Here is a 23,138-nt window from a genome sequence, read left to right as displayed (position 1 = left end):
GGAGGGCAGAGGTTTGTCTCATGTTAACTACCATACCTCTGTTGTCTAGAACAGTGCCTGACACATAGTGAACCCTCGTAAATTATCTGAATGAATGTCGAGAAGTTTAATGACTTTTCAATTTTTCGTGTTCGCATTTAAAATTTATAGAGCATCTTACAAAGGAGCATGGACCATTTAAAGGTGAGAGTTTAAAACATTTTTTTTAAAGAGTCTATATATTTAGTAACTACTGTGGGCATCAACATAACAGCTAAACTAAGGGGAAGAGTAGTCATTCAAGGCATGTTTCTTTAATTAATGACCCTTTGGAGTGTGGTTGACGTGCGCGTAGTCTGCAACGGTGCAGCAGCTTGGTTGTAGTGCTAGAAGAAGCCCCAGGTGTGCGCTGGCTCAGATACCACCACTGCAGACCTGTTAGTTGAGTCGAATCCAACGCGGATAAGTTACAGCTGCGAAAAGACACGACTCCACCACCGAGACCCAGCTTCAGCCTCAGCCGCGCCTGAGGCCCGACCGCGCAGCCGCAGAACTAGGTGGGCGGGCCTGCGCAACCGCAGAAAAAGCCGGTGGCCGGGGGTCCAGCTCAGTCTCGCTCAGTTTCCCGCCCGGCCTGGTCACCGCTTTCTTCGCCGCCGCGGGTGAGGCCGGCTTCGCTGCACCGGTATCGGACCGCTAGCCCTCTTCTCCTGCGCTGTCGCCATCATGCTGCTGCCTGTGTTCACCCTGAAACTGCGCCACAAAATCAGCCCCCGCATGGTGGCCGTAGGGCGCTACGACGGGACTCACCCGTGCCTGGCGGCCGCTACCCAAGCAGGCAAGGTAACCGCTCCCCCAAGTTCCCACCCGCACGGGGCCCGGGCCCCTGGAGTCCCCACGACCTCTGCCCGCTAGGTCCCTGCAGTCCAGCTCCTCATTCTCAGGCTCCTCCCCCAGCCAGGGTTGCCCGGCAACCGCCGTAGCTCTCCATCCTGCGCACACATGAATAATCACGCAGAACGGCTTTTCTGAGCAGTTAACTTGTCTTCAGGCACTTAGACTCGGACAATGTTGGTGTCTCTCTACAGACAGGGAGCTTACGGAAGAGAAGACCCCAGAGGGGGAATGGCTTAGGGTTAGCAGTAATGGCAGACCCCAGATTAGAGCCCAGGGCCTCTGCCCTTCGCTCTGGAACTCCTGCTATCTCAGACTGCCTCTCAGAGCCAACAACTTTACGGGGGGCGGGGGGGGGGGATCACAAAGACCCTTAATTTAAGTGATTAAAATTGCACTTTCGGTCTTTATCCACGTACAGTCACGTCTCTCCCTATAATTTATTTACTAAGTACCTTTTAGGGGCTTACTATGTGCCGGGTGCTGGGCAAGGTGTGGGAATCACAGAGATGAAAAAGATATGGTCATTCAGCATTCACCAGACTTACTGGACACCTCCTTCGTGCTAGATCTTGGGGATTCAGAGATAAAGTTGGAGTCCTGACTTTCAGAAAGCTTATAGTCCAGAAGGACAGCAGACAAGGCAAATCAAGAAACTGTGTGTTGACGGAGGCATGCCCCCAAAACGTGGAATACTATGACGCCAAGCGTAATAACTTCTAACAGGTGCAAAGCCTTATTACGTTAATCATCTCAGTATCCTTGCTAAATTGCCAACCGCTGCCATATAGCACAGGTGTTGTAGATTGTGGCTCCAGTACCTACTAAGTTCATGACCTTGAGCAAGGTACTTAGTATCTACCGCATAGGGTTGCTAAGAGGATTAAGTAAGTTACTACTGATACATGTCATGCGCTTATAGGCAGTGGTCACTAACTGTTAGCTGTTATTTTCTTCTTATTACTCCCACTTTACTGATTAGAAATAATGGTTCAGAGAGGTTCAAAGCAATGTTTGAGGCTGTTCAACTGGAAAGCGGTAGAAATGAGATTAGAGTGCATGTTCTCTGACCCAGTGTGGATTTAATAAGCTAACATTTATATAATGATTTACAGTTTTCGAGACACTGCCACCTATGTTGTATGTTTTCTCATATGCCATGCCTTGGGATACATAAGTAAAAAGTAATGATTCATTTTCATTAAGTTGTGTGATGGAGGAAAGCATTTAGCACAGAGCCTCGTACGTAATGATGTTAGTAGGCACTGACAAATACCAAAAATTCATATTGGTTCTGCTGTAGGTGCACAGCAGCTACAGAAGTGGGTTGAAAAGATCCCATTGATATTAGCTCAGCCCCTGATTTATTGAGGGCTTGCTATGTGCTGGGCACTGTTCTTAGCTCTGCAGTTACAAGGGTGAAGGTGACAGACAAGTCTCATCCCCTTGGAGGTTACTTTGAGAGGGGGAGCCAGATAGTTAACAGAAACACACACACTGTCTCCATGGGAGAAAAACAGAGTAAGGGGTTGGGGGTGATGGGAGATTGCTATTTTAGACAGGGTGATCAGATAGGCCTCTGATAACTGTGGATCAGAGGTTTGAAGCAAATGAGGAAACCAGCCCTGCAGATAGGTGGAGTAAGTGTATCAGCAAGTACAAAGGCTCTGAGGTAGAGATATACTTGGTGTGTTCCAGAAACACAAGAAAGTTGCTGGGGCTGGAATGGATTGAGGGAAGCAGTGGGGTAGCCAGCGGCTGGATCATATAGGGCCTTGTAGGCCACTGTAAAGACCTTGGTTTTAATAAAGTGCGTGATGGGATTCGGTTTATGTTTTAGATAAAGGATTACTGGCTGGTGCTGCAACAGAGCTGCAGGGAGGGGAGTATAGGAGTGGAAGCGGGAAGATCAGGCAGAGGTTTCTATGGAAGCACTTTCATTAGAATGTGACCTGGAGTGGGAGGCAGGGACGCTTGACTCTAAGTCTCTTTCTGAAGATGGGGGGAAAAAAAGGAGAGAGAGAGAAGTTCCTGTGTCCTGTGTAGTTGGACACTTTACATTCAGAACTTCAAAAACAAATCTGAAGTTCTGACCTGATCTTTTATCTTTAGACTTAAAGAAAAAATTGGTACTATTTTATGATCCAAATAGTACACAAATATATTTTCCTTTAAAAACAAACATTGCAGGTAAGGCTAAAGCCCTCCTTGACTGTTGGGGTCCGTGTCTCTAAAAACAGGATTTTGTCATTTTCAGTGGGACTCTGTTGTGAATGGGGGGCTGACTTATTTGGATCTGGTCTCTGAACCTGAGCAAGGATGTTTTAAAAAGGGGTTTCTTGCAGGATGAACATTAGTTCATCGGGGGACAGGTTTCCTCTCACCATGGAATTGGAGGGCCTAGTTGGAATTTATATTGTCAGCAACACTCCCTCAGCCAGAACAGATACGTGAACTTCAGCCAGTCCTTTGGCTGAAGGCACTGGGAGTGATCTATTTGTTGTGTGACTGAGCCTGAGGGACAGGTGAGTCTCCAGGGCACTGATTGCTGTATGCAGAGAACAAACAGCAGGAGGGGAACTAGGGAGAAACTAGACTCCTGGGACTCTTGTTGATGACAGCAACCTCCAAACTCTTTTCATCCCAATAACAGTGAACATGAAGTCCACAGGTTATTTTTCCTCCAGTTCTTTCTCAGCCTGTCTAATTACTAGAAGACTCTGTAAGAATTCTTTTGTTCAGAACTGTTATAAAAGGAAGGAAGATGTGGCTAGAGATTACTGGAGCCAGACACCAGGCTTGCATCTTAGCCCTGTCACTTATCAGTGGTGAGACCTTGGGAAAGGGCCTTAACCCTTCTGACCTCCTCTGTATATCAGGAGGACCAAATGTTGTTGTGAGGACCAAATGCAGTAATGTTGATAAAAGCATGTTGTAAAGTATTACACAAATGAGAACATGAACACAGTATTCAGTAGCTACACACACTATCTCTATGTTTCTAACCAATCTTTTAAAAATTATTTTTTGTCGAATAGGTTACCTTGTTTAGATAATAATTTAAAACTAATCCTGCTTGGATTTAAAACCGAGTCTCCTAAAACTGAGTTCCTCTGCAGGAGTTTCTAATTAACTTCTCTATCCCAAACTTTGTTTCCTTTCTTGTTCCACACCTGTTCCTCCTCAGGATTGAGGATTATCAAAGAAAAGCAGGCATTGTAACCAAGCTGGACCCTATGGGGCCTTCCTGGGACAGACCCCTCCCCTCCATGTCCTCTACCTGCCTCTTGTTTGTAGAAAAGCTTTAGTCTCCCAGGCCTGTCCTGAGTCTCAGAAGGCTGGCTCAAGAGTTAATTATTAGGAATGGGAAGATGGAGAAACAAGCTGTTGAGCTGGGAAACTGGCAACAATTTAGACTCTAAACCAGCCATAAAGAGTCACGGGGAGCTCCCAGCTCCCAGTTCCCCGAAAGCTATAAAAGTCTGACACACATTCCTAAGCTGTTTTTACAGGGAGCAGACTCCTACCAGATGAAAACTGCTGATCACAAGCACATAGACCCCAGACCAGTTGAAGCCAGAAGATAGGTGATGCTTGAAACTTCAGCTTGTTGCCAACCAATCCAGGAATTGTGCATGAGCTGCTCATGCACCCTGCGGATCCCCCCCTCACACCGCCTTTAAAACCTTTGTCTCCTAACTGGCAACTTGGAGGTGGTCTTAGGACATTAGTGCACCATCTTCCCAGGTTGCTGGCCTCTTGAGTAAAGCAAAGTTTCCTTTTCCACCAACGCTTGTCTCTCGAGTATTGGCCGTTTGAGTGGAGCAACCATTCTGGCCTCACCTGGTTACAGGTTTATACCAAGGGGTGAAATGCTCATTTAACATTAGCAAATTTTAGAACTAGAAGGGGCTTAAGGCATCTCTAGTGCGGTTTCTCATCCTTTTCTTTTTTTCCATATTGCCTCCCATGGAGCTTTTTTCAGAAAATTAAAATTTCCCTAATGAAATTTTAATACCACAGATGTGCAGTGTATCAGTTTTTATAGAGACCCTTTGGAGGCTACAAGCCATTCTAATGTATAAGATCCCCCCCACCCCAAACCCAGCCACGCGTCTTGAGAGCAATATCTGAGAATGCATGTGTTAGTCTAAACCTCCTTTTACAGAAGCCCAAGGAAATTTAAAGATTTGTAGGGATACTCAGATGATTGTTTATGACAGCTGAAACTGCTAAATTCATTACCTTTGAGCTAATAATTTAATTCTGTCTTACTAGTATACACTATGAAAGCCTTCAAGAAGCTTGCTTTGTGTGACTCAGTTTAGGTTTGTAAGAAAAATCTACTACCTACGAGTTTTAAGGGTTAGGAAGTGAACTAGTTAGGTGCTTGGATGGAAGATACTAAAGGAAGTGTTTATTATTCTATTTTCTCTGATCTTCGTGTGTAGCAATCACATGGTAGCTGGTAGCAGCTTCCTACAGGTTGACCAGGAAAAGGATGGTTTGTAAGAGTGCTTTAACACTCTACTGGTGGGTAGTATATAAGCTGCCCTGGGAAGCAACAACTAGATCTTGGCTATTACCTTGTTCTTTATAAGGCTAAGAACCACTGGGTTTCCACAGTTTGCAGTGACTGAAAGCCAGCCATGCACAGAACTGTGTATGGGCGTTTTAAGTTTTGTAGATGATTAAAGTCACTTCTTGTTAATGTTGATATCTGTTAATAACCTGAGTCTTTTTTAAAAAGATGTATGTTAATTTTACATTTTTGGTATTTTAAGGGGATGTAATTAACTGTTTTTGTTTTAGGTTTTTATTCACAACCCTCATACCCGGAGCCAGCATTTCAGTGCATCCAGGGTCTTCCAGAGTCCCCTGGAGTCTGATGTTTCACTTCTCAACATTAACCAGGCAGTCAGCTGCCTGACTGCAGGAGTACTGAACCCTGAACTTGGCTATGATGCTCTTTTAGTGGGGACACAGACTAATCTTCTGGCTTATGATGTCTACAATAATTCAGATTTGTTCTACAGAGAGGCAAGTATACCCCTTTATAACCATAAAACTTCCGTTACCCATTAGTGTCCACTTTTTCTTTTTTATGATTAAAAGAGATCAGACATTTATTTTGGATTTTTATGTGGTTGTTGTAGTTGAAAAACATGCGGATTTTGCCATTTACATCTCCTTTGTGTACTTGACATTTTTTTGGTCATGGTTGGTAACCACTTTTTGACACTCCAGTTTATCTCTCAGGAGGTATATCTGTGCTACTACCATCTGTCAAGATTTGCCATTGAGAGTTCTGCCAACAGCCAGGGAGCCAGCAAACAGGACTCCTGATGGCTTTGCATTAAAGTTTAGTATAGTAGTTTCTAGGAGGAGCACTTACTGTAGCCTGCCATCTACAGGCTACTGCAACTTTAATACTCAGATAATCCAAATTTATTATAGAAAACATATAGAAGCAAAATAAAAATAATTACGCATGGTTTCTTCATTTGGAAATAGCACTTAACTCTTGAATTGAGTTATCCCGACTTTTTACTAAGTATTTGTGAGTGATTTTTTTTTTTTTTTACAAAATGGGATCATACTATATACATGTAGCCTTTTACTTTTTTTCTATAATAGCTTTATTAAGATATAATTCATATACCATACAATTCACCTATTTAAAGTATACAATTCAGTGGTTTATTCAGAGAGTTGTGTAACTGCACCACAATCAATTATAGCACATTTTCATTATTCCAGAAAAAAACCCATACCCATTAGTAGTCACTCCCCATTTTCCCCCAACCTCTCATCCTTAAGCAACCACCAGTCTACTTTCTGTCTCCATAGATTTGCCTATTCTGGACATTTTCTTTTATAAATTTATTTATTTATTTTTGGCTGTGTTGGGTCTTCGTTGCTGCGCGCAGGCTTTTCTCTAGTTGCGGGGAAGGGGGGATACTCTTTGTTGCAGTGCATGGGCTTCTCATTGCAGTGGCTTCTCTTGTTGCGGAGCACGGGCTCTAGGCGCGTGGGCTTCAGTAGTTGTGGTGCGCAGGCTCAGTAATTGTGACGCATGGGTTTAGTTGCTCCGCGGCATGTGGGATCTTCCTGGACCAGGGCTCAAACCCGTGTCCCCTGCATTGGCAGGAGGATTCTTAACCACTGCGCCACCAGGGAAGCCCTATTCTGGACATTTTGTTACATGTATCATACTTCATTCTTTTTATGGCTGAATTATTTTCCATCGTATGTATAAACAACATTTTATTTATCCATTCATCATTTAATAGACATTTGGGTTGCTTCTACTCCCTGGATATTACATGTGGCCTTTTTATTCAGAAATATGTGTACTGTATTGAACTTTATATTGAAGTTACTATATATCTATGCTTTATTCTGATTGGCTCTATAGTATTTCATTGTGTTAAAATATATCATAATTTGTTTAACCCTTTCCATATTGTTTCATATTTATGTTATTTCCATAGTTTCTCTATTACAATTGATAATTTCATAAGCATATATCTTTGCCAACTTCTCTGATTATTTCCTAAGGGTAAGTTCTTAGAAATGAAGTTTTTTTCCTTTGGTATTTTTTAATTGAGGTAAAATGTACATACAGTGAGATACACAAACCTTAAGTGTTCAGTTCAATGAGTTTTGATCCCTGTAATCAACACCCCCCAATAAAAATATATCGGGGGTGTTATGGAAGCATCTTATGGAAAAACCGGAACGAACAACTTTTTGGCCAACCCAGTAGAACATTTTCATCACTTCAGAAAATTTTGCTGTGCCCCATTCCAGTCAATTCCTATTCCCTGTAGATACTCACTGTTTTGATTTCTGTCACCTTAGACTAGTTTTCCCTGTTCTTGAACTTCATACAAATGGAATCATACAGAATGTACTCTTTGGTGTGTGGCTTCTTTCACTTAACGTCTGTGAGAATCATACTTGCTGTTGCATTTAGCAGTAGTTCTTTTTTTTTTTTTAATATTTATTGTGGCTGCGCCGGGTCTTAGTTGTAGCATGCGGGCTCTTAGTTGCAGCATGTGGGCTCTTAGTTGCGGCATGCTGACTCTTAGTTGCTACATGCGTGTGTGCTATAGTTCCCCAAGCAGGGATCGAACCCGGGCCCACTGCATTGGGAGCATGGCATCTTACCCACTGGACAACCAGGGAAGTCCCTACCAGTAGTTCTTTTTTGTTGCCGAATAGTAATTCCATTGTGTGAACATGCCACAATTTGTTTATTCTTCTGTTGATGGACATGTGGCATGGACATCCGGGTTGTTTCCAGTTTGGGGCAATTATGGATAAAATTGCCGTAAACATTTTTGTCCTAGTCTTTTTGTGGACGTATGTTTTAGTTCATCTTGGGTAAATACCTAGGAGTAGTTGTACCGTTTTACACTTCCATCAGCAATGTGTGAGAGTTCCATTTGCTCCACATTTCTTGTCAGCATTTGGTGTTGCCAGTCTTTGTAATTTGAGTCATTTTAGTAGGTGTGAAGCGGTATCTTACTGTGGTTTCATTTTGCATTTTCCTTGTGACCAGTGATGTAGAACACTTTTTCTTGTGCTTTTTTTTTATTGGTATGTCTTCTTTTGTGAATCATCTGTCTTTTGCCTATTTTTTATTGGTAGTTTGGGTGTATTATTGATTCGTAGATGGTCTTTGGATATACTGGGTACAAGTTCTCTGTCAGATTCATGTGAAATAAATATTTTCTCTCAATACGTGTCTCATTCCAATAGGTAGGTATCTTCTGATGAGCAAAAGTTTTCAATTTTGATGAAGTCTTGCTGATCAATTTTTTCTTTAATGGTTAGTGCTCTTTCTGTCCTAAGAAATCTTTGCCTATTTCAGTGTGACAAAGATACTGTTGTATTTTTGTATAAGACTGAAATTGAGTTTAGGACTGTATTAGGATTCTTCAGACAAACAGAACCAATAGGATGTGTAGATATATAGAGAGAGGGAGTCGAGATGGATTTATTTTAAGGAATTGGCTCATGCACTTGTGGAGGCTGGCAAGTCCAAAATTTGCAGGGTATGCCAGCAGGATAGAGACAGGAAAGAGCTGATGCTGAAGCTCAAGTCCAAAGGCAGTCTGGTGGCAGGATCCTTCCTTCCTCAAGGCAGGTCAATCTTTTTTCTATTTACGCCTTCAACTGATTGGATGAGGCTCACCCACATTCTACAGGGTAATCTGCTTTACTCAGTCTACAGATTTAAATGTTAATCTCATCTAAAAAGTACTTTAACAGAAACGTCTAGAATAATGTTTGACCAAATATCTGGGTACCATGGCCTGGCCAAGTTGACACATAAAATTAATGATCACAAGAATTCAGCTTTACAATTGCTGAGTTAAAAACCTTTTCTAAGTGAAATTTTTGTTAGATATTGCTAAACTGCTCTCTAGAAAGACTACTGTTTTCCCACCTCCCCCTCAGAATATGAGAGTGCTTGTTTTATCACACCCTAACGAACAATAGGTCTCATCTTTGCTAATCTGAAAAGTGATGTAGAATGAACATTTTTTCATACTTGTTGGCTATTTGTATTTCTTGTGAATTTCCTGTTTATTTATTTAGTTTTGCTTGGGGTGTGTTTACCCATTTCTTATTTATTTACTTTGTATTAACTCTCTTATTAACAAGAAATATTAACTCTTTGTCCTATGTATTGCAGTTATTTTTCCCAGTTTATTTTTTTTACCTTTTAACTTGATTGATTGATTGACCAGTTAGTAGTTTTGGCTTATGAATTCTTTTCTTTCTTTTATAGCCAATCTATTTTCTATAGTTTTCCTACTTAAAGATTATGTAAGTAAGGACTATTTTCCTATACAATAAACAGTGTTTACAAAGATGTCCTCGAATCTTCCAAAAATAAATTAAATTGTGCTTATGTACTTTATTCAAGAAGTCAAGACACTTATTATTTCTGGATGGTGGGTCTATAGGTGTTTGTAGTTTTTAGTACTTTACAATTTACTGTACAATTAAAAAGAGCAGTAGTAAGAGAACTGATTAATAAGTATTAAAAAGATTTCCATCTCAAATAGTTAAAATAGGTTACAAAAGTTTGGGTGTTTAAAGGCATAAGTCTTGATTCTCTGGGGAATTTGGCCTTTAGAACCTGGTGTGGTCCAAGAGAGCCTGGGATTTTGTAGTAGGTTATCGTAGCAGGTTAGTGTGAGAGACCAAGGGCCTGAGTTTATCCTGGGTCTGTGCTCATCCTTGCATGAGCACGCATAAGCCACAGACGCGGTCCTCAGTGGACAGCCCTGGCCTGCCTCTCAGGAGACCATGTGGCTTCTCAGAAATGATGACAGACGACTCTGAGTATCTAAATAAAAAGAGGGATATATGTTATCTCCAGTGTGCCCGTGCAGCATTGTGTTTGAGAGTTTCTGTCTTTTTTCCCTTCTTAGGTAGCAGATGGGGCCAATGCAATTGTGCTGGGGACATTGGGAGACATTTCCTCTCCTCTTGCAATTATTGGTGGAAATTGTGCTCTGCAGGGTTTCGATCATGAAGGAAATGATCTCTTTTGGACGGTATGAAGAACGAAATACTCTCTTTAGTACTCTTAAATGTTTTTACTTTTAATATTCTTTATGTCTTGTTTGTTTTTTACCACTAACTGTAATGAATAATAGAAACAAAATAGAACAATGTTTATAATTCTGTACATTTTAAAAAAGGATATGAGGGCTTCCCTGGTGGTGCAGTGGTTGAGAGTCTGCGTGCCGATGCAGGGGACACGGGTTCGTGCCCCGGTCCGGGAAGATCCCACATGCCGCGGAGCGGCTGGCCCATGAGCCATGGCTGCTGAGCCTGCGCGTCCGTAGCCTGTTCTCCGCCACGGGAGAGGCCACAACAGTGAGAGGCCACGTACCGCAAAAAAAAAAAAAAAAAAAAAGGACATGAGTAATTAGAATTAGAATTTTAAATTAGTGGTTTGTATCATCCTCTCTTTCATGTAGCTCCTGTGTTTGGATTAAGTGAAAAAAGATGGTATAGTAATGATTTTGGTTCTATTTTCAGGTTACTGGAGATAATGTTCATTCCTTGGCCTTGTGTGACTTTGATGGTGATGGGAAGAAAGAGGTATGTGCGGGAGGAGATACTTCACTTGTGTATACTTCTCAGCTGAGTACAGACATTTTCCCATGATGGTGACATTAGTGTTGAGAGAGCTGTTAGCTTCTCACAGGTGATTTTGGTGCTCTGTTGCCTAAATGATGAGCTAACTGGCCTCATTCGTCTTTCTCCTCTCTTTTCAACAATAATTTACTTGTGTTTGTCTAATACAGAGATCAAGACCATGATGTTTCAAAGACACCTGACAGGGAGAGAAGGCAGAACATTTGATGGGATCGCAGTCACATTCACAGTCTCATAACTTGATTCCAATGCTTTTAAATTGTACCTAGTTCTCAGTTTTAGCCAACTCTTTCAGGAATCTGAAAGTTTTAGAGATTGGCTCTTAGCCTTTTTAAACTATTCTAATGGTTTCTCTAGAAATTAACTTCTTGAGCAGCCCGTGAAGTACTGTGTTGGGCATTGACTTACCCTCCACTTGTCCACGGATACTGGGCTCTGGCTTTTAAACAAGGCTTCCACCTGCAGGCAGACAGACACCAAACGAAGAACATTTTCAGGTGCCTGGTGAAAGAACTTGTTCTGGGTAGGAGGTGCAGCCCACATGGCAGGGTCTATAGTAACCACTTTTTCTTCACTGACTGAATCTTAACCTTCTCAATGGAAGGAACCTTTCTGAGCATCACATTGCTGGGAAGTTGGAACTCCTGGGTGGCTGTAGGAACATACAAAGCATCATGCGATTTTTTGGTTTTATTTTTGGAAATTTTGCTGTGTTCACTCGCTGAACTAAACATGTATGATTTTTTTCCTTTCAGCTTCTTGTTGGATCTGAGGATTTTGATATCCGAGTTTTTAAAGAAGATGAGATTGTGGCAGAAATGACAGAAACAGAGGTAAGAAGTGTAAGAAGGTATCAGAGTTATGATGACCTTGACAGATTAGCATGGTCAAATGTAACATTAAAGGAGAGTGCTGGCACATCTTCTCACAACCCAGACAGTTTTAGGGTAAAAACTCTGGGGATTAAACAGAGTTGTGCAATACAGAGAAAGAAGCATTTTAAATATCATTTATCAAGATATATCTTGAAAAGACTGATTAAATAGAGAAAAACTATTGAGCACATAAAGGTATTTCTTTTAATGAGCTAATACATACTACTGATAATAATAGCAACCATTTATTGTGCACCTGAAATATGCCAGGCACTGAACTTACTCATCCTACAACAACCCTGTTATGAAGGTATTATTAGTTCTCATTTTACAGATGAGGGAACACGTTAAGTTTCTCTCACAAGCTCATGGCTGTTAAGTGGCATATGGTCAGGATTTGAAGCTTTGTGCCTTCTCCTCCTCATGTGTCTTAAATGGGGTTGAATATTGAATAAAGTGTGTAAATGAGATTTTTATACTTTTTCTCTTAATTCAAATTAAGTACTTCTTAGGCACATTTCTATAGGTAAACTTAGAAATCAGATGTTAGAGAACTTGACTAGTTTCTTTGTGATTAGAATTACTCATGTAATTGAACCTGAGATGTTTCTTAAAGAGTTTTTTTTTTTTTAAAACAGTGAAGATTACTCTCATCCTTTGTAGTTTTGGTATTCTTAGGATATTTATTTGCTGCTGGTTTTCCAGGATTGGGCAAGATGGAAACAGAAAAAAGAATTAGGATATTCTGAATTAAGGAAGGAGAAAGGGATAAAGGAGCAATGGCTGTGACCATTGTAAATGGACAGAAAAAAAAAAAAAAAACAGAAGGAAGTCTTGGAGATCAAAATGATGGGATTGTGCAAAATTGAATCAGGTGGTGCTTGGGAATCTGTATCAGAAAAGCTTGAGGGCACCAGCCTCAGAACTCACCCTGGCTACTCATCCTCGCTTCTCGCCACTTACAAAGCTGTCTAGGGACGTTAGGCTTCTATTTCCCTGACTACAGAAGGGAGACCACAAAGCAAAACCTGCATATTGATATATAAAAGTGTTATCAATCAGTTTTAACTGGTTTACCTTTATTATAGATTTTTACTTCGACTTACTATACTTTTTATGCAGTCTTAGTTATGGTTGTAAACTAATAGCTTTGGATGGAGGAAAATGAAGGGGAGAAGTGAGTGCCAAAAGCAACAGTCTGAAGATGTGTGTCCATATGGGGGCGGTTTTGTTTATGTGTATGTGTTTAATGTGTGCTTTTCTAGAGAGAAGATCCTTAGCTTTCATTAGATTCTTGAAGGGGGTTGCCACCACCCTGTTAAAAAAACAACTTGAGAATCACTGGCCTGTAGGTGCTGTGTCCTGCATTACCATTTCCCTTTCATTCAAATTTGTAGTAAATTGGGACTTCCCTGGTGGCGCAGTGGATAAGAATCCGCCTGCCAATGCAGGGGACACGGGTTCGAGCCCTGGTCCGGGAAAATCCTACATGCCATGGAGCAACTAAGCCCGTGCGCCACAACTACTGAGCCTGTGCTCTAGAGCCACAAGCCACAACTACTGAGCCCACGTGCCAAAACTACTGAAGCCCGCGTGCCTAGAGTCTGTGCTCCGCAACAAGAGAAGCCGCCGCAACGAGAAGCCTGTGCACCGCAACGAAGAGTAGCCCCTGCTCGCTGCAACTAGAGGAAGCCTGCGAGGAGCAACGAGTACCCAACGCAGGCAAAAATGAATAAATTAAAAAAAACTTTTTTGTTTAAAAAAATTTTTGTATTAAATCTTTTCTCTTTTAGGGAATCATTGAGGTGTTGTTGGAATTCTGTTTATTGTCAATACTAGATGTGAGGGGAGTGCATTCTTTGAAACACCTCTTTCCTAAATCCCGGAAAAGGACAGAAGAACATGAAATAGAGCAAGGGATTTGAGGTGCCTCTTGATCCTCTAGTCCGCAAAAGAAGAAACTAGTGAGCTAATGAAGGACTAAGGGACCGAGGGAAACTGGGGCTAAATTTACGAAAATGTGGACTTCATAAGATTGTGCATTTCAGGGCTGTTTTCCTGTCCTCTTGGTTTAATTTTGCTCCTAGTTCAAATGTCTTTTCACACATCAGCAAAATTATAATTTATTTGGCAATTGAACAGCACTGCCAAAAGAATGCCTTGAGCTAAATAATTCTGGAGTCCTACCCAGCACTTTGTATTCAGTTAAGTGAAGTGGGTGGTTTTATAGAAAAGCTGTAGGTGTAGAAGAAATTACATAACTATTCTCTGCTTTACACAATTTATTTCTTTATATCTCTTGTATTAGTGTCAGAATTAGGAAGTAGATCTGCAGGATCATAGATATCATTAAACTTTGGTTTTAAATTTTAAGGATAATTTTTTTCAGTATCTAAAATTTTATCCTCTTAAGTATGTTAAATCCTCTAATAATTCTATAAATATTTCAGTATAATATATACATTATATATATTGTTAGATACATACCGAAATCCACGTGCTGGGTTTTTGCTTTTCAAAGGATTATGTTTTCTTCTAAAAAATGTCTTTCATCTCTAGCAAACAATAAATTATGTCATAGAAAATTATACACTTAAAAGATGTTTAATTGTGGATTTTACAAGTCCTTTTAAAATTTAGACTGTAGGGTATCATAAGTTAAGGAAACTGGAATAATTAAAACATTTTGGGTTAGTGTGTATAACATCTATTGTACATATTCCAGATCTTGTGTACGTGGCTTATTCCCTCCTTAATTCCTTAATTTTATTATTTAAAAAATACTAATTTGTTGAAACTTGCTACATATGCTCAGTCTAAAACAGTAAATTTTGTGAGTTTATTTAATTCTGATTATCCAACTCTGAAATAGATGACACGGCTCATAGAGAAGGGGAATGCATTCCCCTCTAATGGTTTGGAAGTGCATTTAAATCTAATTTTAACATACTTATAGCAAGGCATGCAGTTTTTGTTTTTGTTTTTGTTTTCGGTATGCGGGGCCTCTCACTGTTGTGGCCTCTCCCGTTGCGGAGCACAGGCTCGGGACACACAGGCTCAGCGGCCATGGCTCACGGGTCCAGCCGCTCCGCGGCATGTGGGATCTTCCCGGACCGGGGCACGAACCCGTGTCCCCAGCATCGGCAGGCGGACTCTCAACCACTGCGCCACCAGGGAAGCCCCCAAGGCATGCAGTTTTATAAAGCCACACTTTGCACTAAATTGAGCCTTAATGAACTCTGTGTTTATCATTATTTTTTGCAGATAATCACGTCTCTTTGTCCCATGTATGGCAGTCGATTTGGTTATGCCCTTTCCAATGGCACAGTTGGAGTTTATGACAAAACAGCCCGATACTGGAGAATTAAAGTTAGTATGATTAAGCCTCTGAGATTCGGGGATTTTATACTTATTGAGAGACTTATGTACTAATTGTTGAAATTCCTTTTCAGTCCAAAAACCATGCCATGAGCATTCATGCTTTTGACCTTAATTCTGATGGAGTGTGTGAACTGATAACCGGTTGGTCCAATGGGAAAGTAAGTTTAAACAGAGTTCAAGTATGATTTAAAGTAATAATTGTCTGAGTTACATTGGCTGTATGACTCAGCAGTAACACGAGAATATAAACTTGAGTTCCTTGGCTGTGCTTTCAAATGTAACTTTATAATCTTCCCATGTATTTTTATTCTTGCTCTAGTTATCAACACTGCAGTGTGAGTGAGTGTCCTTTCCGTCTCATAAGCGCTATTTGGGGGAAAATCTCTAGGAAGGTTCTTTCTAAATCTCTTCCTTGAAGGAATGAGAATCAATTTAATCAGGTTGATCCTAAGCATAAGCACATTAAAAAAAAAAAGGATTTTTAATAAGCTAATAGTGAACTGTGTATAGCTCTTTTCTAGTAAATCTTCAAGTCTGACTAAAAACAGAATTAATGGGAAGAATTATGTTAGCATATTGTTTTCTGAGCTAGAACTTCAAAATGGAATTTTTTTGCTTCTCTCCTTTTTTAACTTCAAATCAGAATTTTCTACAGTCTTTTGGCAAGTCAGGATTATCTTGTTAGCAACTGCTTCAGTAGCTGTCAGATCTCCATGGATACCATTTGCCCTAGCTCTTTCATCTGTCAGTGCCGATTGCCTGGAGGAGATCAGCTAATTCTATCTTTTCTTCTTTGCTTTTTCTTTACTTTTGGCCAGTGCCTTGTAACCTTCCTTTGGTGTTGTGTGAAAAACAGATCCTAAAAAACTGTTACGTTGGTTGCTACTTCTCCACTTGGTTTTGTCTTTGGTAGTGGATGTTAAAAATGATAAAAGAAGACCATGTAGTTGCTTATTAAGAAACTTGAAAATCCATAAAGGGGACCCTGTTCTGGAGGAATATAAATTATTATGGTTGATTCGAGAATTAGAAACTACTTGGCTTGAGAAGTTATCAAAAGTAACCTTCAGATCTGACTCTGGACCTAGATGTTTTTCTCGTTAAATGCTTTCAAAATTTTAAGAAATTTCTATTATATAATCTGTTGTACGGCACAAAAAAGATAAGAAAACTATACAGTTCATTATATAAGTAGAAAAGTTGATATCTGCACTTAACAGAAATAGCACTGAAAGGAAACTATACAGATCCAACAGGTGAATATAGGTACAAAATTACTAAATTAACTGCGACTAGTCAACTGACTTTTTCTTTAGTAGGTCATTTGTTGAGTTGGAGGCTCATCTTCTCTTCCAAGGCAAATCCTTCATGTTGGATAAAGCAAAAGAATAGAAAATCCACAGAAATATAGATGCGTAGTCCTGTTTCTTAGTTAGCAAATGAACCCCTTGTTTGCTAAATATTGTGGAAATGCAATGCTGAAGGCCATGGAGTAGGAGAAAGAAGCAAGTTCAGTTCAATCTGAGTTCGCGCGTTGTCGCTGTGCGAAGAGCTTTGGTTGATACGGGCCATTCATTACCTTACAGGCTTTAGCACCCATAATTTTCAGCCTTAACTGATGTTGTTATTAAGAGCATGGTATTCTTCAGACAAGGGGTAGGAACTAGTAGTAAGCGATGACCTAAATTAGTGTTTTTCATTGCAAAGTTTTGCCCAGAAGGATGTTTATGAAAAGACAGAAATAGTGGTCACTGAGATGCTTGCCCTATTAGATTTTCTGTAGCTAGGCTTTTATTAATATAATGCATATGTTCTTGCTTAGAACAAAGTCATCATTTTAAGTGGTTATCCTTCATTGTCGTTCTGAGATGCTTTTGTTTCTGATGGGTTGGTTATTTGCCTCCCTTGGGAAGAGGAGACTCAGAGGATAGTAGGGCTCTCCGAGGTGTCTCAGTAGTGTATGTGGGAGAGGGACTCTTTTTTAAAAAAAATATTTATTTATTTATTTATTTGGCTGCACCACATCTTAGTTGCAGCATGCGGGCTCTTAGTTGCGGCATGTGGGATCTTAGTTCCCTGACCAGGGATCGAACCCGGGCCCCCTGCATTGAGACCACCAGACCACCAGAGAAGTCCCGGAAGAGGGACTCTTAAACAGGGCTATTACAAAAGGTTATATGGTGGAAGATTGGGCTAGGTTGGCATTTTTCAAACTTTAGCTATAACTATATTGTATACATTTACATATAGTAAAGATAAAATTTGTATATAGAGCTAACATGTCTTGTATGCCTCTATGTGCCAGGCCCTGTTCTGAGTGCTTCCCACGTGTTAATTCCTTTAGGCCTCATTACACCTCTGAGGTGTGGATACAGTTATTTTCCTCATGTTCTTATTATTGATCTCCAGATCAATCAGTCATTGACCTCCAGATGAGGAGGCCAAGCACAGAATGGTTAAGAGACTTGTCCAAGATCCCACAGGCAAAAAAAGCCCCCAGTGGCAAAGCTGGAATTCAGACCCACGCAGTTTGGACTTTTGCACTGTCCTGTATATTCTAAATGTACTGCCTCTCAGGCAACCCACTTCTTCAAAGGAAGTACTATGTGCAGGCCAGTATGTAAAACAGCTTTTACTTAATAAGAAAAAGAAAACAGAGCTGATTGTGGCCCCTTGGCCCTGATGGTCGTAGGTACGTCCTGAGAAGCCACAGGGCCCCATGGAATACTCTTGAAAACTTCTAGACCATAGCTGACTTTAAAGCTGATTCAACTTTAAAATTTTGTGTTATTTTTAAAAAACTGTAGCATAAGCTATTTTTCAAGTTCTTGTTTTATTTTTAGGTCGATGCTCGAAGTGACCGAACTGGGGAGGTCATCTTTAAGGACAACTTTTCTTCTGCAGTTGCTGGTGTGGTGGAGGGAGATTACCGGATGGATGGCCACATACAGTTAATCTGCTGCTCGGTGGATGGGGAAAGTAAATCGGGACAGGAAAAATCCTTGAAAAGTCAGATTTTGATTTGGGTCCGAATACCGGGAAATTCCACTATAAAGTGTTTGTGTTGATATCCTTTCATCCTAATAAGTTCACCCATGTTGGGGAAATGAAAACTTAGCTTTTAAGAACAGGTAATTGATGACTTAAAAGTAGACCTGGCTGTACCTGGGCTTATCCCTCAGTCTGGTGAGTGTTGTTTCCTCTTGTCAGTCCGGGGCTACCTGCCAGGCACGGCGGAGATGAGAGGGAACCTCATGGACACCAGCGTAGAGCAGGACCTGATCCGAGAGCTGAGTCAGAAAAAGCAGAACCTGTTGCTGGAGCTCCGTAACTATGAGGACAATGCCAAGGTAGGTCCTAATGTGGAGGGCCCATGGGAGTCTGAGAAGTTGAGAATGACCAGGAGGATTGGCAGCTGTGAAAGAAGAGTTTCAGCGTCTGCCACGGTGTGGGCTCCCCCTCCCCGCTGGTGGAAGCCCAGATGGTTTGCCTTTTTGCTAGTGTCAGAATGAAGAGGGTGTGTATCCTTTAACCTAGAAATTCCACTGCTGGGCAGCTAAACTATGGAAATATTTGCATGAGTGTTCAGAGACATTTACTGCAGCACTATTTGTAGCAGGGAACAGTTGGAAGCAACTTAACTTTTGATCAGTAGTAGGGACTGTGGGCTGGGGAATATTAAGCAGCCCAAAAGAATGAAGTATATATATGGGGACTGATATGGAAGGGTATCTGTGGTATTACTGAATGAAAGGAAGCGAGAACGATATGTATAGAGTAACTTATCTTTTTCAACAACAAATAACATAAAAATTGACAACTGCAGAAGCTCTGTGTGTGTGTGCATGCGTGTGTGTGCACGCGTGCGCGCGCATGTGTGTATATGTACATGTATGTGCCAAACTGGCTGGAGGATGAGCTGGGGAGTAGGATTTTAATTCGTCCCATGATGCATAACTGTATTTGAATTTGCTATACTAAGTGAATTTCTTTAGTTACTAAAAGAAATGCAGACAAATGTAAAAGACATGCTGGGGGACACTGGACCCTAACCACAGGAAGGGATGAGAGTATTTTCCTTTGGGGAAAAAGCCAGGTTAGAGTGAGAGCACTAATGAGGTGAGTCCTCTGAAGTCTAAAGAATCAGGTGAATAAGATGATGGGGGATCTGTCTTCTGAAGCTAAGTAGCCATGTTATTTAAAATTAACATGAGTTCACTGTTCCGATGACTGATCTGGAGGTGGGTGGGGCGTTTTGCAGGCCGAGCTGAGCAGTCCACTGAATGAGGCTGATGGGCATCGGGGCATCATCCCGGCCAACACCAAGCTCCACACTGCCCTCTCCGTCAATCTGGGGAGCGAGGCGCAGGCTGCCCATGCAGAGTTGTGCATTTCCACTTCTAATGGTAAGTCGTTACTTGGAGCTGGTGTGTTGGCACCTGTGCCATCTTGGAGTGGTTCTTGGACTGCTGTCTTCTCTCTTCCCTGCAGACACCATCATCCGAGCAGTATTGATTTTTGCAGAGGGAATTTTTCTAGGTGAAAGCCACGTGGTGCATCCCAGCATTCACAACCTTTCCAGCTCCATCCGCATCCCAATTACACCTCCCAAAGATGTCCCTGTGGATCTGCACTTGAAAACCTTCGTGGGCTACAGGAGCAGGTGACCCTTTGCAAGTCACAGTTCATTTCCAGAGAGCAGTTAGAGAGCAAAATGTGTAGATTTCCCATTATGTCATGGATTCTGTGGGGCCGGAGAAGCCGTTTAATGGTTCTTCCCACCCAGGCAAGGTTTCCTGTGACCTCTTATTTCTCTAATTTGAAATCTTTCAAAAAAAATAACGAGTATATAAGTTTAAGATGGTTATTTCTGGTTTTAGTCAGATGATCTCATATTCACAAAAGTTCCAAAAATACATTTAAAGGATGATTTAGTTTTGGCCACTAAGACTACAAGGTTAGGTTGCACCTTTACATGAGAGTCATATGTAACCTCAGCTAGTGAAAGAAAACCACTAGATTTTTGGAAGATAAAAAACCTTTTCACGTTCCTTTTAGTGTTTTAAACCCTTGGTGCAGGCATGCATTGGGTTGGCCAAAAAGTTCGTTCGGGGTTTTCCGTAACATCTTACGGAATGAACTTTTTGGCCACAGACTCACGATGTCACTAAACCCCAAACACCATTACATATGGGACTTTAACCCTCAAGTCTTTTTTGGGCAGGGGGAGTTTCTTTATTGAAACCCTTAAATGTCAGCTTGATGACCTGGTAGTGACGTTACATTTATTTTCTGGGCCTTGCCCTTTGAAATAAATTCTACATAAACAGTTCTCTTGTGTTCCGTTGGTTGGCCACAGCACCCAGTTTCATGTGTTCGAGTTGACAAGACAACTCCCCCGTTTCTCCATGTATGCGCTGACCAGCCCGGACTCTGCCAGTGAGCCGCTCAGTTATGTCAACTTTATCATCGCAGAACGGGCACAGAGGGTGAGTATCTGGCTTTTCTCTTTCAACACTTTTGCACTTTAGAATCCTTTGGATGTTTTTTTGTAGAAAGGGGGAAATTACATGAATGTGTTATTTGGTAGCAGTAAATATGACATGAAAGGGTTATGTAGCCTGGTGTTGGATTGTTTATAACCTGTACCAAAAATGTTGCTAAAATATCTTCTCCCATTTTGAAAAATTATTCAAAAATATTTATTTTTGATAATCAATTCAGAAATATTTATTTCGAATAATTTATTAGTAATAATTAATAATTATTAATAATTTATTACCTAAGCAATCCTTAGTCACAGGTGAATTCTTCCCAGTTTTCAATTCCTCTCTTTCTTATAGTCTTAGTGTGGTTGGATCTAGTGTTCCAAGAGGAGTGTGCATCAGAATGGAAAGAGAGTGGAGACTTGGAAACGGGAACATTTTTGGGGTTCAAGTGCTACCTTAACTAGTAAATTCTTAGCGATCTTATGGAATTCCCAACAGTCTGAGCCCCAGTTTTCTTATCTGTAGGTGAGGATAGTCTTACCTCACAAGGGGGCCCCTGAGGATTACATAATTGGTATAATAGCATTTCGTAAAGTTTAAAGGACTAATTAATACCTGTGGATTTTAACATTGGCTGGACTTTGGAATTCTCAGTGAGGCTTTCAATCATGTAGATTCTCAGGCCCCTTCCTGGCCTATGAAACTCTACAGGTGGCCCCTTCCAAAAGGCCTCACAGGTGGATCTTATGTGGAACCTGTGTTGCAAACCACTGTAAAGTATTATTATTTATATTAAAATTAATTCTTTACTTATAGTGTGGATGTATCTCTGTGTTTGTGCTGTATGTGTGCAAACTTCATTTAAATTTTTTAAAGAGTGGAATGGAATGATTTTAAGCAGGATATAGCCACAGAAGAGCTACCATGTAAACGGAATTACCCTCATACCTGAATCATTTCCACATTGCATATAAGATTATGTCTAAGTAGAAAATGCTATAAAATTACGCATGCTGTGGGACCAGACATAATTATGAACGTTACTTAAGAACATGCATGGGGTGGGAAAAAGGAGTGTGAATAGTGTTTTCTTGGTGGGGGTGAAGTATAATTCTTTGTTTTTTGTTTGTTTTGTTTTGTTTTTCCAAGGAGTAAAACTAGAAAGCAGGATAACTCTTAATAATGACTGTACTTTAAAAATGGAAATTCATTTCATCCTGTTCATCTTTAAGGTTTTTATGTGGCTCAACCAGAACTTTCTGTTACCAGAGGACACTAACATTCAGAATGTTCCATTTCAAGTGTGTTTCACATCCTTACGGAATGGTGGCCAGCTGTGTATAAAAATAAAACTTAGCGGAGAGGTAATTTTTACTGTCACGGGCACAGATTTCTCACATAACATTTAACGTTCAGTGTAAAGTGAGGCAGGTGAAAACAATCTGAAGATCATAAAACCACGTGTTTCAGCCTAGTCTGTTAGTGTTATCATCTCTGACACGGGCGTATAATCTAGAACAGTGGTTTTCTGCCTCTCTCCCCGCTTCCCTTCACCCATTCCTTGCCTTATTTGGGACGGTTAGGAATACAGAGGAGGACAAAACATTTTCCCTGTCTGAATGACCTTGTTGTTCAGTTTATAAGGCAAGAGGATTGATTTTTTTTTTGCCTGCTGCTAGAAATAATTAATGTGGTTTGTAATTTCCTTGAGGGCTAGACCTTATCTTTATTTATCACCACATATACATTTATGTTCAATAAATGTGCTAGATATGGGGAATTTCAGGTAGTTCCAGCCAAGTTTGTCTTTAATGTCCAAGGATGCTAACTTGTCTTTTTTTCTCTGGATAGATCACTATAAATACTGATGACATTGATTTGGCTGGTGATATCATCCAGTCGATGGCATCGTTTTTTGCTATTGAGGACCTTCAGGTAGAAGCCGATTTCCCTGTCTATTTCGAGGAATTACGAAAGGTGCTAGTTAAGGTGAGGGCACCTGGTGGGTGCATTTCAGAGAACATTGTGGTCTAATAATGTTTGAAATATTTCTTTTAAATTAGTGGTACTACAAATGTACATATGTTACATGATAGTCATGTTTTAAAGAACTTTTGAAAATTCTTAAAATAAAAATTTAGCTAGTATTGGAGAGTTCATGAGTTAAAAAGATACCTTTTATAAAAGTGAGTGGTTAGCTCTTGCACCCTGCTTTCTGTTTGGTTTGGAGGGACACTTTAAAAACAATAAATGAACATTTTCCTTTGCTAGCCTTTCATCTCATCTGTTGTATCTACTTTGCTTTTTGGTTCAGTGCTTTCCAAGAACCCAA

At 40.6% G+C, this 23,138-nt stretch overlaps 1 protein-coding gene across 4 annotated transcripts in view; it reads left to right on the top strand.

Annotated features, from left to right (window-relative positions):
- Positions 1-405: 405 nt before the first annotated feature.
- The window catches only part of BBS2 (Bardet-Biedl syndrome 2), a 31,697-nt gene continuing 8,964 nt past the window's right edge, over positions 406-23,138 (top strand). Inside the window, exons 1-14 of one of the 4 annotated variants that reach the window (XM_033417574.2) lie at positions 406-822; positions 5,686-5,913; positions 10,326-10,451; positions 10,942-11,004; positions 11,817-11,894; positions 15,201-15,305; positions 15,389-15,475; positions 18,161-18,296; positions 18,528-18,667; positions 19,579-19,723; positions 19,809-19,980; positions 20,743-20,806; positions 22,039-22,170; positions 22,658-22,795. In XM_033417574.2, the coding sequence (XP_033273465.1) occupies positions 706-822; positions 5,686-5,913; positions 10,326-10,451; positions 10,942-11,004; positions 11,817-11,894; positions 15,201-15,305; positions 15,389-15,475; positions 18,161-18,296; positions 18,528-18,667; positions 19,579-19,723; positions 19,809-19,980; positions 20,743-20,806; positions 22,039-22,170; positions 22,658-22,795 (1,731 nt within the window). In that variant the 5' untranslated portion in view covers positions 406-705. Of the gene's footprint in view, positions 823-5,685; positions 5,918-10,325; positions 10,452-10,941; positions 11,005-11,816; positions 11,895-15,200; positions 15,306-15,388; positions 15,476-18,160; positions 18,297-18,527; positions 18,668-19,578; positions 19,724-19,808; positions 19,981-20,676; positions 20,807-22,038; positions 22,171-22,657; positions 22,796-23,138 lie in introns of all 4 variants that reach the window. The other 3 variants (XM_049702800.1, XM_004286373.4, XM_033417575.2) reach the window with 3 other exon arrangements.

Source organism: Orcinus orca, chromosome 20 (genome assembly GCF_937001465.1).
Source record: "Orcinus orca chromosome 20, mOrcOrc1.1, whole genome shotgun sequence".
NCBI lineage: Eukaryota > Metazoa > Chordata > Mammalia > Artiodactyla > Delphinidae > Orcinus > Orcinus orca.
The sequence above is the reverse complement of the archived record's forward strand: the minus strand, read 5'-3'. Positions and strand labels throughout refer to the sequence as shown.